At 44.2% G+C, this 19,049-nt stretch overlaps 1 protein-coding gene across 6 annotated transcripts in view; it reads left to right on the plus strand.

Moving 5' to 3' along the window:
* Positions 1-19,049, plus strand: part of TRAK2 (trafficking kinesin protein 2) — a 174,544-nt gene that overhangs the window by 142,387 nt on the left and 13,108 nt on the right. For all 6 annotated transcript variants that reach the window (XM_088465261.1, XM_088465265.1, XM_088465260.1 and 3 more), the window contains exons 9-13: positions 5,854-5,928; positions 9,696-9,833; positions 9,926-10,005; positions 13,121-13,330; positions 18,114-18,403. In XM_088465261.1, coding sequence (XP_088321387.1) covers positions 5,854-5,928; positions 9,696-9,833; positions 9,926-10,005; positions 13,121-13,330; positions 18,114-18,403 — 793 coding nt within the window. The remainder of the gene's footprint in view (positions 1-5,853; positions 5,929-9,695; positions 9,834-9,925; positions 10,006-13,120; positions 13,331-18,113; positions 18,404-19,049) is intronic.

Raw genomic sequence — 19,049 nt, forward strand, 5'->3', positions numbered from 1 at the left:
GATACTATAATATGTATAGGATATATATACTGCTGTAATGGAGATTATCCCTGTACTTATCCAGCTGTTACATCAGAGTGCAGTGTCTGTATTACTGCAGTACTCTCCTGATACTATAATATGTATAGGATAAATATACTGCTGTAATGGGGATTATCCCTGTACTTATCCAGCTGTTACATCAGATTGCAGTGTCTGTATTACTGCAGTACTCTCCTGATACTATAATATGTATAGGATATATATACTGCTGTAATGGAGATTATCCCTGTACTTATCCAGCTGTTACATCAGAGTGCAGTGTCTGTATTACTGCAGTACTCTCCTGATACTATAATATGTATAGGACATATATACTGCTGTAATGGGGATTATCCCTGTACTTATCCAGCTGTTACATCAGAGTGCAGTGTCTGTATTACTGCAGTACTCTCCTGATACTATAATATGTATAGGACTTATATACTGCTGTAATGGGGATTATCCCTGTACTTATCCAGCTGTTACATCAGAGTGCAGTGTCTGTATTATTGCAGTACTCTCCTGATACTATAATATGTATAGGATAAATATACTGCTGTAATGGAGATTATCCCTGTACTTATCCAGCTGTTACATCAGAGTGCAGTGTCTGTATTACTGCAGTACTCTCCTGATACTATAATATGTATAGGACTTATATACTACTGTAATGGGGATTATCCCTGTACTTATCCAGCTGTTACATCAGAGTGCAGTGTCTGTATTACTGCTGTACTCTCCTGATACTATAATATGTATAGGATATATATACTGCTGTAATGGGGATTATCCCTGTACTTATCCAGCTGTTACATCAGAGTGTAGTGTCTGTATTACTGCAGTACTCTCCTGATACTATAATATGTATAGGATAAATATACTGCTGTAATAGGGATTATCCCTGTACTTATCCAGCTGTTACATCAGAGTGCAGTGTCTGTATTACTGCAGTACTCTCCTGATACTATAATATGTATAGGATATATATACTGCTGTAATGGAGATTATCCCTGTACTTATCCAGCTGTTACATCAGAGTGTAGTGTCTGTATTACTGCAGTACTCTCCTGATACTATAATATGTATAGGATATATATACTGCTGTAATGGGGATTATCCCTGTACTTATCCAGCTGTTACATCAGATTGCAGTGTCTGTATTACTGCAGTACTCTCCTGATACTATAATATGTATAGGATATATATACTGCTGTAATGGAGATTATCCCTGTACTTATCCAGCTGTTACATCAGAGTGTAGTGTCTGTATTACTGCAATACTCTCCTGATACTATAATATGTATAGGATAAATATACTGCTGTAATAGGGATTATCCCTGTACTTATCCAGCTGTTACATCAGAGTGCAGTGTCTGTATTATTGCAGTACTCTCCTGATACTATAATATGTATAGGATAAATATACTGCTGTAATGGGGATTATCCCTGTACTTATCCAGCTGTTACATCACAGTGCAGTGTCTGTATTACTGCAGTACTCTCCTGATACTATAATATGTATAGGACTTATATACTGCTGTAATGGAGATTATCCCTGTACTTATCCAGCTGTTACATCAGAGTGCAGTGTCTGTATTACTGCAGTACTCTCCTGATACTATAATATGTATAGGACTTATATACTGCTGTAATGGAGATTATCCCTGTACTTATCCAGCTGTTACATCAGAGTGCAGTGTCTGTATTACTGCAGTACTCTCCTGATACTATAATATGTATAGGATAAATATACTGCTGTAATGGGGATTATCCCTGTACTTATCCAGCTGTTACATCAGAGTGCAGTGTCTGTATTACTGCAGTACTCTCCTGATACTATAATATGTATAGGATAAATATACTGCTGTAATGGGGATTATCCCTGTACTTATCCAGCTGTTACATCAGAGTGCAGTGTCTGTATTACTGCAGTACTCTCCTGATACTATAATATGTATAGGATAAATATACTGCTGTAATGGAGATTATCCCTGTACTTATCCAGCTGTTACATCAGATTGCAGTGTCTGTATTACTGCAGTACTCTCCTGATACTATAATATGTATAGGATATATATACTGCTGTAATGGAGATTATCCCTGTACTTATCCAGCTGTTACATCAGAGTGCAGTGTCTGTATTACTGCAGTACTCTCCTGATACTATAATATGTATAGGATATATATACTGCTGTAATGGAGATTATCCCTGTACTTATCCAGCTGTTACATCAGAGTGCAGTGTCTGTATTATTGCAGTACTCTCCTGATACTATAATATGTATAGGATATATATACTGCTGTAATGGGGATTATCCCTGTACTTATCCAGCTGTTACATCAGAGTGCAGTGTCTGTATTACTGCAGTACTCTCCTGATACTATAATATGTATAGGATATATATACTGCTGTAATGGGGATTATCCCTGTACTTATCCAGCTGTTACATCAGAGTGCAGTGTCTGTATTACTGCAGTACTCTCCTGATACTATAATATGTATAGGATAAATATACTGCTGTAATGGGGATTATCCCTGTACTTATCCAGCTGTTACATCAGAGTGCAGTGTCTGTATTACTGCTGTACTCTCCTGATACTATAATATGTATAGGATATATATACTGCTGTAATGGGGATTATCCCTGTACTTATCCAGCTGTTACATCAGATTGCAGTGTCTGTATTACTGCAGTACTCTCCTGATACTATAATATGTATAGGACTTATATACTGCTGTAATGGAGATTATCCCTGTACTTATCCAGCTGCTACATCAGAGTGCAGTGTCTGTATTACTGCAGTACTCTCCTGATACTATAATATGTATAGGACTTATATACTGCTGTAATGGAGATTATCCCTGTACTTATCCAGCTGTTACATCAGAGTGCAGTGTCTGTATTACTGCAGTACTCTCCTGATACTATAATATGTATAGGATATATATACTGCTGTAATGGGGATTATCCCTGTACTTATCCAGCTGTTACATCAGAGTGCAGTGTCTGTATTACTGCAGTACTCTCCTGATACTATAATATGTATAGGATAAATATACTGCTGTAATAGGGATTATCCCTGTACTTATCCAGCTGTTACATCAGAGTGCAGTGTCTGTATTACTGCAGTACTCTCCTGATACTATAATATGTATAGGATATATATACTGCTGTAATGGGGATTATCCCTGTACTTATCCAGCTGTTACATCAGAGTGCAGTGTCTGTATTACTGCAGTACTCTCCTGATACTATAATATGTATAGGACATATATACTGCTGTAATGGGGATTATCCCTGTACTTATCCAGCTGTTACATCAGAGTGCAGTGTCTGTATTACTGCAGTACTCTCCTGATACTATAATATGTATAGGACATATATACTGCTGTAATGGGGATTATCCCTGTACTTATCCAGCTGTTACATCAGATTGCAGTGTCTGTATTACTGCAGTACTCTCCTGATACTATAATATGTATAGGATATATATACTGCTGTAATGGAGATTATCCCTGTATTTATCCAGCTGTTACATCAGAGTGCAGTGTCTGTATTACTGCAGTACTCTCCTGATACTATAATATGTATAGGATATATATACTGCTGTAATGGAGATTATCCCTGTACTTATCCAGCTGTTACATCAGAGTGCAGTGTCTGTATTATTGCAGTACTCTCCTGATACTATAATATGTATAGGATATATATACTGCTGTAATGGAGATTATCCCTGTACTTATCCAGCTGTTACATCAGAGTGCAGTGTCTGTATTACTGCAGTACTCTCCTGATACTATAATATGTATAGGATATATATACTGCTGTAATGGGGATTATCCCTGTACTTATCCAGCTGTTACATCAGAGTGTAGTGTCTGTATTACTGCTGTACTCTCCTGATACTATAATATGTATAGGATATATATACTGCTGTAATGGGGATTATCCCTGTATTTATCCAGCTGTTACATCAGAGTGCAGTGTCTGTATTACTGCTGTACTCTCCTGATACTATAATATGTATAGGATAAATATACTGCTGTAATGGGGATTATCCCTGTACTTATCCAGCTGTTACATCAGAGTGCAGTGTCTGTATTACTGCAGTACTCTCCTGATACTATAATATGTATAGGACATATATACTGCTGTAATGGGGATTATCCCTGTACTTATCCAGCTGTTACATCAGAGTGCAGTGTCTGTATTACTGCAGTACTCTCCTGATACTATAATATGTATAGGACATATATACTGCTGTAATGGGGATTATCCCTGTACTTATCCAGCTGTTACATCAGATTGCAGTGTCTGTATTACTGCAGTACTCTCCTGATACTATAATATGTATAGGATATATATACTGCTGTAATGGAGATTATCCCTGTATTTATCCAGCTGTTACATCAGAGTGCAGTGTCTGTATTACTGCAGTACTCTCCTGATACTATAATATGTATAGGATATATATACTGCTGTAATGGAGATTATCCCTGTACTTATCCAGCTGTTACATCAGAGTGCAGTGTCTGTATTACTGCAGTACTCTCCTGATACTATAATATGTATAGGATATATATACTGCTGTAATGGAGATTATCCCTGTACTTATCCAGCTGTTACATCAGAGTGCAGTGTCTGTATTATTGCAGTACTCTCCTGATACTATAATATGTATAGGATATATATACTGCTGTAATGGGGATTATCCCTGTACTTATCCAGCTGTTACATCAGAGTGTAGTGTCTGTATTACTGCAGTACTCTCCTGATACTATAATATGTATAGGATAAATATACTGCTGTAATGGGGATTATCCCTGTACTTATCCAGCTGTTACATCAGAGTGCAGTGTCTGTATTACTGCTGTACTCTCCTGATACTATAATATGTATAGGATAAATATACTGCTGTAATGGGGATTATCCCTGTACTTATCCAGCTGTTACATCAGAGTGCAGTGTCTGTATTACTGCAGTACTCTCCTGATACTATAATATGTATAGGATAAATATACTGCTGTAATGGGGATTATCCCTGTACTTATCCAGCTGTTACATCAGAGTGCAGTGTCTGTATTACTGCTGTACTCTCCTGATACTATAATATGTATAGGATAAATATACTGCTGTAATGGGGATTATCCCTGTACTTATCCAGCTGTTACATCAGAGTGCAGTGTCTGTATTACTGCAGTACTCTCCTGATACTATAATATGTATAGGATAAATATACTGCTGTAATGGGGATTATCCCTGTACTTATCCAGCTGTTACATCAGAGTGCAGTGTCTGTATTACTGCTGTACTCTCCTGATACTATAATATGTATAGGATAAATATACTGCTGTAATAGGGATTATCCCTGTACTTATCCAGCTGCTACATCAGAGTGTAGTGTCTGTATTACTGCTGTACTCTCCTGATACTATAATATGTATAGGACTTATATACTGCTGTAATGGGGATTATCCCTGTACTTATCCAGCTGTTACATCAGAGTGCAGTGTCTGTATTACTGCTGTACTCTCCTGATACTATAATATGTATAGGATAAATATACTGCTGTGGGACCACCTCAAACGATTCCTGCGTTTTCAGCTTTGCCCCCCCCTAACACCCATATGGGAAGTACTTGTGCCGTGTGTGCTGTGCTGTGTCCCTGGTTGGTGTATGTTTGGGACTGGGAAATATAAATCCATTATAATGTAATGGGGGAGGAGAAATTACAATCGGGGAGGTTTAGGACACCCAGAGCTAACAAAGATTTTCATGTTATGAATTGTACTATAAAAATGTAATTTTCTAACCCTTTGGTCCTGAATAGAGCACAATAGAGAAAGAGGAGCTGAGAATTCACTTACAGGCGTCCAAGGAGGCTCAGAGACAACTGACGGATGAGGTAAGTCGTCTGTAGCAGCTTTGTGTGTGTATTATGTCTTTATCTCATGTCCCAATCAAGAAACAACTTATTTTATGCTTCTTTTATACCCGTAGGCCTGTAAATAGGAAAGACCTGTGTAGTGCTGTGTGTTCTCACCAATGTCTATGCCCCTTGTGTAGCTTTGTGTGTTCTCGCCAATGTCTATACCCCATGTATAGCTTTGTGTGTTCTCGCCAATGTCTATACCCCATATGTAGCGCTGTGTGTTCTCGCCAATGTCTATACCCCATGTATAGCTTTTGTGTGTTCTCGCCAATGTCTATACCCCATGTATAGCTTTGTGTGTTCTCGCCAATGTCTATACCCCATGTGTAGCGCTGTGTGTTCTCGCCAATGTCTATACCCCATGTGTAGCGCTGTGTGTTCTCGCCAATGTCTATACCCCATGTATAGCTTTGTGTGTTCTAACCAATGTCTATACCCCATGTGTAGCGCTGTGTGTTCTCGCCAATGTCTATACCCCTTGTGTAGCTTTGTGTGTTCTCGCCAACGTCTATGCCCCATGTATAGCTTTGTGTGTTCTCGCCAATGTCTATACCCCATGTGTAGCGCTGTGTGTTCTCGCCAATGTCTATACCCCATGTGTAGCGCTGTGTGTTCTCGCCAATGTCTATACCCCATGTATAGCTTTGTGTGTTCTCGCCAATGTCTATACCCCATGTGTAGCGCTGTGTGTTCTCGCCAATGTCTATACCCCTTGTGTAGCTTTGTGTGTTCTCGCCAACGTCTATGCCCCATGTATAGCTTTGTGTGTTCTCGCCAATGTCTATACCCCATGTGTAGCACTGTGTGTTCTCGCCAATGTCTATACCCCATGTATAGCTTTGTGTGTTCTCGCCAATGTCTATACCCCATGTGTAGCGCTGTGTGTTCTCGCCAATGTCTATACCCCTTGTGTAGCTTTGTGTGTTCTCGCCAACATCTATACCCCATGTATAGCTTTGTGTGTTCTCACCAATGTCTATGCCCCATGTGTAGCTTTGTGTGTTCTCGCCAACGTCTATGCCCCATGTATAGCTTTGTGTGTTCTCACCAATGTCTATGCCCCTTGTGTAGCTTTGTGTGTTCTCGCCAATGTCTATGCCCCATGTGTAGCTTTGTGTGTTCTCGCCAACGTCTATGCCCCATGTGTAGCTTTGTGTGTTCTCGCCAACGTCTATGCCCCATGTATAGCTTTGTGTGTTCTCGCCAATGTCTATACCCCATGTATAGCTTTGTGTGTTCTCGCCAATGTCTATACCCCATGTGTAGCGCTGTGTGTTCTCGCCAATGTCTATACCCCATGTATAGCTTTGTGTGTTCTCGCCAATGTCTATGCCCCATGTGTAGCTTTGTGTGTTCTCGCCAATGTCTATGCCCCATGTGTAGCTTTGTGTGTTCTCACCAATGTCTATGCCCCTTGTGTAGCTTTGTGTGTTCTCGCCAACGTCTATGCCCCATGTATAGCTTTGTGTGTTCTCGCCAACGTCTATGCCCCATGTATAGCTTTGTGTGTTCTCGCCAACGTCTATGCCCCATGTATAGCTTTGTGTGTTCTCGCCAACGTCTATGCCCCATGTATAGCTTTGTGTGTTCTCGCCAACGTGCAATGTGTGACATTTCCCTGCGGCTGTGCTCCTCTGCCATCCTCAGGAATATGTGTCCAGCAAAGACTTTATCCTGGGATGACCCATTTATACTGGAGAACTTACATCATCTACTTTTGTAACAATAAAGTGCAATGTGTGACATTTCCCTGCGGCTGTGCTCCTCTGCCATCCTCAGGGATATGTGTCCAGCAAAGACTTTATCCTGGGATGGCCCATTTATACTGGAGCCGTTACATCATCTACTTCTGTAACAATAAAGTGCAATGTGTGACATTTCCCTGCGGCTGTGCTCCTCTGCCATCCTCAGGGATATGTGTCCAGCAAAGACTTTATCCTGGGATGACCCATTTATACTGGAGCAGTTACATCATCTACTTTTGTAACAATAAAGTGCAATGTGTGACATTTCCCTGCGGCTGTGCTTCTCTGCCATCCTCAGGAATATGTGTCCAGCAAAGACTTTATCCTGGGATGGCCCATTTATACTGGAGCCGTTACATCATCTACTTCTGTAGCAATAAAGTGCAATGTGTGACATTTCCCTGCGGCTGTGCTCCTCTGCCATCCTCAGGGAAATGTGTCCAGCAAAGACTTTATCCTGGGATGACCCATTTATACTGGAGCAGTTACATCATCTACTTCTGTAACAATAAAGTGCAATGTGTGACATTTCCCTGCGGCTGTGCTCCTCTGCCATCCTCAGGAATATGTGTCCAGCAAAGACTTTATCCTGGGATGACCCATTTATACTGGAGAACTTACATCATCTACTTCTGTAACAATAAAGTGCAATGTGTGACATTTCCCTGCGGCTGTGCTCCTCTGCCATCCTCAGGGAATATGTGTCCAGCAAAGACTTTATCCTGGGATGACCCTTTTATACTGGAGCAGTTACATCATCTTCTTCTGTAACAATAAAGTGCAATGTGTGACATTTCCCTGCGGTTGTGCTCCTCTGCCATCCTCAGGGAATATGTGTCCAGCAAAGACTTTATCCTGGGATGACCCATTTATACTGGAGCAGTTACATCATCTACTTCTGTAACAATAAAGTGCAATGTGTGACATTTCCCTGCGGCTGTGCTCCTCTGTCATCCTCAGGGAAATGTGTCCAGCAAAGACTTTATCCTGGGATGACCCATTTATACTGGAGCAGTTACATCATCTACTTCTGTAACAATAAAGTGCAATGGGTGACATTTCCCTGCGGCTGTGCTCCTCTGCCATCCTCAGGGAATATGTGTCCAGCAAAGACTTTATCCTGGGATGACCCTTTTATACTGGAGCAGTTACATCATCTTCTTCTGTAACAATAAAGTGCAATGTGTGACATTTCCCTGCGGCTGTGCTCCTCTGTCATCCTCAGGGAATATGTGTCCAGCAAAGACTTTATCCTGGGATGACCCTTTTATACTGGAGCAGTTACATCATCTTCTTCTGTAACAATAAAGTGCAATGTGTGACATTTCCCTGCGGTTGTGCTCCTCTGTCATCCTCAGGGAAATGTGTCCAGCAAAGACTTTATCCTGGGATGACCCATTTATACTGGAGCAGTTACATCATCTACTTCTGTAACAATAAAGTGCAATGGGTGACATTTCCCTGCGGCTGTGCTCCTCTGCCATCCTCAGGGATATGTGTCCAGCAAAGACTTTATCCTGGGATGACCCTTTTATACTGGAGCAGTTACATCATCTTCTTCTGTAACAATAAAGTGCAATGTGTGACATTTCCCTGCGGCTGTGCTCCTCTGTCATCCTCAGGGAAATGTGTCCAGCAAAGACTTTATCCTGGGATGACCCATTTATACTGGAGCAGTTACATCATCTACTTCTGTAACAATAAAGTGCAATGGGTGACATTTCCCTGCGGCTGTGCTCCTCTGCCATCCTCAGGGAATATGTGTCCAGCAAAGACTTTATCCTGGGATGACCCATTTATACTGGAGCAGTTACATCATCTTCTTCTGTAACAATAAAGTGCAATGTGTGACATTTCCCTGCGGCTGTGCTCCTCTGCCATCCTCAGGGATATGTGTCCAGCAAAGACTTTATCCTGGGATGACCCATTTATACTGGAGCAGTTACATCATCTACTTCTGTAACAATAAAGTGCAATGTGTGACTGTTTCTGCAGCTTCACGAGTTACAGGATCGCAATGTAGAGTGCCAGGGAATGCTGCAGGAGACTCGGGACGAGCTGAAAATGCTGCGCTGTAAAGCAAGCCCCTCCGCACTGCTGAGGAGGCCCCAGTCATACAGCGTCTTCCCTGTGGTGAGTAACACAAGTAAAAAAACCAATACTTGAGAAATTGCTGATAAAAACAAAAGAATAGATAAAAGAAACCTGTTTGGTTCCCTGTACAGGACTCCCTGGCTGCGGAGATTGAGGGCACCATGCGGAGGGAGCTCAGTCTAGAGGACGATTCCAGCATCGAGGAGCGAAAGTAAGGAACGCTCAGATTAGAGTGTCCCTGACCTATTCCTGAGTCAGACAGCCACAGAAAGCCATAGGTGTCACACTGTACATTGTAGGTTCTAGGTGATGTCGGCTACTATAGTGTCTATTCATTTTACTTACACTCTGCAAGTTGTGATTTGTTGCCATAGGAATGTTGTTACTCTTCTCTCCCAATACTGCCTGCTGCTACCTCCCTGTTCCAGACTTTATCGTCGCTACAGTTCAGCAACACTTTACGTTTGTAGCTTCCTTGACTCTGTTTATATACTTGTCAGTCACTGATGCATGTTACACATGTACCTAAGATAACAATCACAGACGCATAATACATGTACCTGAGATGCATAGTCACTGACGCATGTTACACATGTACCTAAGATAACAATCACAGACGCATAATACATGTACCTGAGATGCATAGTCACTGACGCATGTTACACATGTACCTAAGATAACAATCACAGACGCATAATACATGTACCTGAGAGGCACAGTCACTGACGTATGTTACACATGTACCTAAGATAACAATCACAGACGCATAATACATGTACCTGAGATGCATAGTCACTGACGCATGTTACACATGTACCTAAGATAACAATCACAGACGCATAATACATGTACCTGAGAGGCACAGTCACTGACGTATGTTACACATGTACCTGAGATAACAATCACAGACGCATAATACATGTACCTGAGATGCATAGTCACTGACGTATGTTACACATGTACCTGAGATAACAATCACAGACGCATAATACATGTACCTGAGATGCATAGTCACTGACGCATGTTACACATGCACCTGAGAGGCACAGTCACTGATGCATGTTACACATGTACCTGAGAGGCACAGTCACTGATGTATGTTACACATGTACCTGAGATAACAATCACAGACGCATAATACATGTACCTGAGATGCATAGTCACGGACGCATGTTACACATGCACCTGAGAGGCACAGTCACTGACGCATGTTACACATGTACCCGAGAGGCACAGTCACTGACGCATGATACACATGTACCTGAGAGGCACAGTCACTGACGCATGTTACACATGTACATGAGAGGCACAGTCACTGACGCATGTTACACATGTACCTGAGATGCACAGTCACTGACGCATGTTACACATGTACCTGAGAGGCACAGTCACTGACGCATGTTACACATGTACCTGAGAGGCACAGTCACTGACGCATGTTACACATGTACCTGAGAGGCACAGTCACTGACGCATGTAACAAATGTACCTGAGAGGCACAGTCACTGACGCATGTTACACATGTACATGAGAGGCACAGTCACTGACGCATGTTACACATGTACCCGAGAGGCACAGTCACTGACGCATGATACACATGTACCTAAGATAACAATCACAGATGCATAATACATGTACCTGAGAGGCACAGTTACTGACGCATGTTACACATGTACCTGAGAGGCACAGTCACTGATGTATGTTACATATGTACCTGAGAGGCACAGTCACTGACGCATAATACATGTACCTGAGAGGCACAGTCACTGACGCATTTTACACATGTACCTGAGAGGTACAGTCACTTACACATGTTACACATGTACCTGAGAGGCACAGTCACTGACGCATGTTACACATGTACCTGAGAGGCACAGTCACTGACGCATGTTACACATGTACCTGAGAGGCACAGTCACTGACGCATGTTACACATGTACCTGAGAGGCACAGTCACTGACGCATGTAACACATGTACCTGAAAGACACAGTAACTGATGCATGTAACACATGTACCCGAGAGGCACAGTCACTGACGCATGATACACATGTACCTAAGATAACAATCACAGATGCATAATACATGTACCTGAGAGGCACAGTTACTGACGCATGTTACACATGTACCTGAGAGGCACAGTCACTGACGCATAATACATGTACCTGAGAGGCACAGTCTCTGACGCATTTTACACATGTACCTGAGAGGCACAGTCACTTACACATGTTACACATGTACCTGAGAGGCACAGTCACTGACGCATGTTACACATGTACCTGAGAGGCACAGTCACTGACGCATGTTACACATGTACCTGAGAGGCACAGTCACTGATGCATGGTACACATGTACCTGAGAGGCACAGTCACTGACGCATGTTACACATGTACCTGAGAGGCACAGTCACTGACGCATGTTACACATGTACCTGAGAGGCACAGTCACTGACGCATGTAACACATGTACCTGAGAGGCACAGTCACTGACGCATGTAACACATGTACTTGAGAGGCACAGTCACTGACGCATGTTACATATGTACCTGAGAGGCACAGTCACTGATGTATGTTACACATGTACCTGAGAGGCACAGTCACTGATGTATGTTACACATGTACCTGAGAGGCACAGTCACTGATGTATGTTACACATGTACCTGAGAGGCACAGTCACTGATGTATGTTACACATGTACCTGAGAGGCACAGTCACTGACGCATGTTACACATGTACCTGAGAGGCACAGTCACTGATGTATGTTACACATGTACCTGAGAGGCACAGTCACTGACGCATGTTACACATGTACCTGAGAGGCACAGTCACTGACGCATGTTACACATGTACCTGAGATACCCCTGGTGTGATATGTAAATATGCAGCGGTGTGAGCTGGGAAGACTGTGGCTTTAAATGAGATAAGTGGTCATTTAACTGCAGCATTATCATCTTGGAGGGTTTGGTTGATGAATGCATAATCGCTGCCTGTCGTATTCCACATGTATCCAATTTATAGCCGAAAATCAATATACAACGGACTCTTTCCTAAAGACAATCCTCATTTTCATGTATTTGAAACTGACTTATATAAGGTATAAGCCTTGGAGAGGGATACAGTGGAGAAGTTGAACATGGCAACCAATCAGCTTCTGGCATTTATCCAGCACAGTCTATGAAATGACAGTTAGACGCTGATAAGGTTCTTTGGGCAACTTCTCCACTAGATCTCTTTCCAAGACTCGATGCACCTCCCCCCATAGCAGATGCTGCCATTCATTCTGACCACTGTGCACTAAGCTAATGGTCTAATCTTTTACCCTCCCCTAGAAGGCATCCAAACCGGGTGTTTGATACCGTGAAGGTCGCAAATGAACTCTGTTCCCGATCTTCTTCCATCCCACATTCTCTGCCTATACCTGGCTCTAACTGCTCTGGCGTGGTGATGACGGCTCTGCCACATGAATCCGGGACGAAGACCGAGCAGAAGAATCCTGGCGTCTGCTCCATTACGGAAGACTTGGGGAAGAGAGGCTGCATGTAAGTGCCAATGGGAGTGGGGTAGCGGCATCACACACCTTCTCTATGCTAAGGTGGTAAGTGTACAGTACACAGAGGCTGCATGTAAGTGCCAATGGGAGTGGGGTAGCGGCATCACACACCTTCTCTATGCTAAGGTGGTAAGTGTACAGTACACCAAGGCTGCATGTAAGTGCCAATGAGAGTGGGGTAACGGCATCACACACCTTCTCTATGCTAAGGTGGTAAGTGTACAGTACACCGAGGCTGCATGTAAGTGCCAATGGGAGTGGGGTAGCGGCATCACACACCTTCTCTATACTAAGGTAGTAAGTGTACAGTACACACAGGCTGCATGTAAGTGCCAATGGGAGTGGGGTAGCGGCATCACACACCTTCTCTATGCTAAGGTGGTAAGTGTACAGTACACCGAGGCTGCATATAAGTGCCAATGGGAGTGGGGTAGCGGCATCACACACCTTCTCTATACTATGGTAGTAAGTGTACAGTACACAGAGGCTGCATGTAAGTGCCAATGGGAGTGGGGTAGTGGCATCACACACCTCTATACTAAGGTAGTAAGTGTACAGTACACAGAGGCTGCATGTAAGTGCCAATGAGAGTGGTGTAGCGGCATCACACACCTTCTCTATGCTAAGGTAGTAAGTGTACAGTACACAGAGGCTGCATGTAAGTGCCAATGGGAGTGGGGTAGTGGCATCACACACCTTCTCTATTCTAAGGTAGTAAGTGTACAGTACACAGAGGCTGCATGTAAGTGCCAATGGGAGTGGGGTAGCGGCATCACTCACCTTCTCTATGCTAAGGTAGTAAGTGTACAGTACACAGAGGCTGCATATAAGTGCCAATGGGAGTGGGGTAGCGGCATCACACACCTTCTCTATACTAAGGTAGTAAGTGTACAGTACACAGAGGCTGCATGTAAGTGCCAATGAGAGTGGTGTAGCGGCATCACACATCTTCTCTATGCTAAGGTAGTAAGTGTACAGTACACAGAGGCTGCATGTAAGTGCCAATGGGAGTGGGGTAGCGGCATCACACACCTTCTCTATGCTAAGGTGGTAAGTGTACAGTACACCAAGGCTGCATGTAAGTGCCAATGAGAGTGGGGTAACGGCATCACACACCTTCTCTATGCTAAGGTGGTAAGTGTACAGTACACCGAGGCTGCATGTAAGTGCCAATGGGAGTGGGGTAGCGGCATCACACACCTTCTCTATACTAAGGTAGTAAGTGTACAGTACACACAGGCTGCATGTAAGTGCCAATGGGAGTGGGGTAGCGGCATCACACACCTTCTCTATGCTAAGGTAGTAAGTGTACAGTACACAGAGGCTGCATGTAAGTGCCAATGGGAGTGGGGTAGCGGCATCACACACCTTCTCTATGCTAAGGTAGTAAGTGTACAGTACACCGAGGCTGCATGTAAGTGCCAATGGGAGTGGGGTAGCGGCATCACACACCTTCTCTATACTAAGGTAGTAAGTGTACAGTACACCGAGGCTGCATATAAATGCCAATGGAAGTGGGGTAGTGGCATCACACACCTTCGCTATACTAAGGTAGTAAGTGTACAGTACACAGAGGCTGCATGTAAGTGCCAATGGGAGCATGGTAGCGGCATCAAACACCTTCTCTATACTAAGGTAGTAAGTGTACAGTACACCGAGGCTGCATGTAAGTGCCAATGGGAGTGGGGTAGTGGCATCACACACCTTCTCTATACTAAGGTAGTAAGTGTACAGTACACAGAGGCTGCATGTAAGTGCCAATGGTAGTGGGGTGGCTGCATCACGCCACTTCTCTATACTAAGGTAGTAAGTGTACAGTACACAGAGGCTGCATGTAAGTGCCAATGGTAGTGGGGTGGCGGCATCACGCCACTTCTCTATACTAAGGTAGTAAGTGTACAGTACACACAGGCTGCATGTAAGTGCCAATGGGAGCATGGTAGCGGCATCAAACACCTCTATACTAAGGTAGTAAGTGTACAGTACACAGAGGCTGCATGTAAGTGCCAATGGGAGTGGGGTAGCGGCATCACACACCTTCTCTATGCTAAGGTAGTAAGTGTACAGTACACAGAGGCTGCATGTAAGTGCCAATGGGAGTGCGGTAGCGGCATCACACAACTTCTCTATACTAAGGTAGTAAGTGTACAGTACACCGAGGCTGCATATAAATGCCAATGGAAGTGGGGTAGTGGCATCACACACCTTCGCTATACTAAGGTGGTAAGTGTACAGTACACAGAGGCTGCATGTAAGTGCCAGTGGGAGTGGGGTAGCGGCATCACACACCTTCTCTATACTAAGGTAGTAAGTGTACAGTACACCGAGGCTGCATGTAAGTGCCAATGGGAGTGGGGTAGTGGCATCACACACCTTCTCTATACTAAGGTAGTAAGTGTACAGTACACAGAGGCTGCATGTAAGTGCCAATGGTAGTGGGGTGGCTGCATCACGCCACTTCTCTATACTAAGGTAGTAAGTGTACAGTACACAGAGGCTGCATGTAAGTGCCAATGGTAGTGGGGTGGCGGCATCACGCCACTTCTCTATACTAAGGTAGTAAGTGTACAGTACACACAGGCTGCATGTAAGTGCCAATGGGAGCATGGTAGCGGCATCAAACACCTTCTCTATACTAAGGTAGTAAGTGTACAGTACACACAGGCTGCATGTAAGTGCCAATGGGAGCATGGTAGCGGCATCAAACACCTTCTCTATACTAAGGTAGTAAGTGTACAGTACACAGAGGCTGCATGTAAGTGCCAATGGGAGTGGGGTAGTGGCATCACACACCTTCTCTATTCTAAGGTTGTAAGTGTACAGTACACAGAGGCTGCATGTAAGTGCCAATGGGAGTGGGGTAGCGGCATCACTCACCTTCTCTATGCTAAGGTAGTAAGTGTACAGTACACAGAGGCTGCATATAAGTGCCAATGGGAGTGGGGTAGCGGCATCACACACCTTCTCTATACTAAGGTAGTAAGTGTACAGTACACAGAGGCTGCATGTAAGTGCCAATGAGAGTGGTGTAGCGGCATCACACACCTTCTCTATGCTAAGGTAGTAAGTGTACAGTACACAGAGGCTGCATGTAAGTGCCAATGGGAGTGGGGTAGCGGCATCACACACCTTCTCTATGCTAAGGTAGTAAGTGTACAGTACACAGAGGCTGCATGTAAGTGCCAATGGGAGTGGGGTAGCAGCATCACACACCTTCTCTATGCTAAGGTAGTAAGTGTACAGTACACCGAGGTTGCATGTAAGTGCCAATGGGAGTGGGGTAGCGGCATCACACACCTTCTCTATACTAAGGTAGTAAGTGTACAGTACACAGAGGCTGCATATAAATGCCAATGGAAGTGGGGTAGTGGCATCACACACCTTCGCTATACTAAGGTAGTAAGTGTACAGTACACAGAGGCTGCATGTAAGTGCCAGTGGGAGTGGGGTAGCGGCATCACACACCTTCTCTATACTAAGGTAGTAAGTGTACAGTACACCGAGGCTGCATGTAAGTGCCAATGGGAGTGGGGTAGTGGCATCACACACCTTCTCTCTACTAAGGTAGTAAGTGTACAGTACACAGAGGCTGCATGTAAGTGCCAATGGTAGTGGGGTGGCTGCATCACGCCACTTCTCTATACTAAGGTAGTAAGTGTACAGTACACAGAGGCTGCATGTAAGTGCCAATGGTAGTGGGGTGGCGGCATCACGCCACTTCTCTATACTAAGGTAGTAAGTGTACAGTACACACAGGCTGCATGTAAGTGCCAATGGGAGCATGGTAGTGGCATCACACACCTTCTCTATACTAAGGTAGTAAGTGTACAGTACACACAGGCTGCATGTAAGTGCCAATGGGAGCATGGTAGCGGCATCAAACACCTTCTCTATACTAAGGTAGTAAGTGTACAGTACACAGAGGCTGCATGTAAGTGCCATTGGTAGTGGGGTGGCGGCATCACACACCTTCTCTATACTAAGGTAGTAAGTGTACAGTACACAGAGGCTGCATGTAAGTGCCAATGGAAGTGGGGTAGCGGCATCACACACCTTCTCTATTCTAAGGTTGTAAGTGCCAATGGGAGTGGGGTAGCGGCATCACACACCTTCTCTATCCTAAGGTAGTAAGTATACAGTACACCGAGGCTGCATGTAAGTGCCAATGGGAGTGGGGTAGCGGCATCACACACCTTCTCTATACTAAGGTGGTAAGTGTACAGTTCACCAAGGCTGCATGTAAGTGCCAATGGGAGTGGGGTAGCGGCATCACACACCTTCTCTATACTAAGGTAGTAAGTGTACAGTACACAGAGGCTGCATGTAAGTGGCAATGGGAGTGGGAGTGGGGTAGTGGCATCACACACCTTCTCTATACTAAGGTGGTAAGTGTACAGTACACCGAGGCTGCATGTAAGTGCCAATGGGAGTGGGGTAGCGGCATCACACACCTTCTCTATACTAAGGTAGTAAGTGTACAGTACACAGAGGCTGCATATAAGTGCCAATGGGAGTGGGGTAGCGGCATCACACCTTCTCTATACTAAGGTAGTAAGTGTACAGTACACAGAGGCTGCATGTAAGTGCCAATGGGAGAGGGGTAGTGGCATCACACACCTTCTCTATACTAAGGTAGTAAGTGTACAGTACACTGAGACTAATAAACGTGTCCTTGGTGATCCTGCTTACACTAGGCAATACCAGGCCGCATGTAGATCCTTTTCATTCCTCTGTTTGCCAAGTGTAACGTTCTCCGCCATATTCCTATTCAGAGAGCCATCAATGGCGAGAACCCCAGGAGACCATAATCTGCAGACTGCTCTGCACAGACTCCACCTCCGGCGCCAGAACTACCTAAGCGAGACGCAGTTCTTCAGGGAAGAGTGTGAGCGGAGACTGAAGCTCCTGGAGGATGAGAGAGACCATAGTGGCTGCAGCACTCCGGCCGGAAGTGTCCTCTCCACGGCAACGCACTTCTCCGACTTGACCGACTCATCCGCTACCTCCAGTTCCCTCCGCAGTCTCTTACCAGAGAAGCTGCAGATTGTTAAGCCCCTGGAAGGTCAGTGAATGAACATTAAATGTTGATTGCATGAAGGTAAAACTTTAGAGCTGTAACTTATTTATAAGGTGCTGCAGAGCCGTGGATTGGGGAATTAGTACATAGAGCACCACATGGCACAATCCTGGTCATATAGAAGCGTAGTCCTGTACATAAGGTGCTGTAGAGCCGCACATTGGGGAATTAGTACATAGAGCGCCACATGGCACAATCCTGGTCATATAGAAGCGTAGTCCTGTACATAAGGTGCTGCAGAGCCGTGGATTGGGGAATTAGTACATAGAGCGCCACATGGCACAATCCTGGTCATATAGAAGCGTAGTCCTGTACATAAGGTGCTGCAGAGCCGCGGATTGGGGAATTAGTACATAAAGCGCCACATGGCACAATCCTGGTCATATAGAAGCGTAGTCCTGTACATAAGGTGCTGCAGAGCCGCACATTGGGGAATTAGTACATAGAGCGCCACATGGCACAATCCTGGTCATATAGAAGCGTAGTCCTGTACATAAGGTGCTGCAGAGCCGCACATTGAGGAATTAGTACATAGAGCGCCACATGGCACAATCCTGGTCATATAGAAGCATAGTCCTGTACATAAGGTGCTGCAGAGCCGTGGATTGGGGAATTAATACATAGAGCGCCA

This window comes from Taudactylus pleione, unplaced genomic scaffold (genome assembly GCF_031769625.1).
Source record: "Taudactylus pleione unplaced genomic scaffold, aTauple2 ptg001928l, whole genome shotgun sequence".
In the NCBI taxonomy this organism is placed as follows: domain Eukaryota; kingdom Metazoa; phylum Chordata; class Amphibia; order Anura; family Myobatrachidae; genus Taudactylus; species Taudactylus pleione.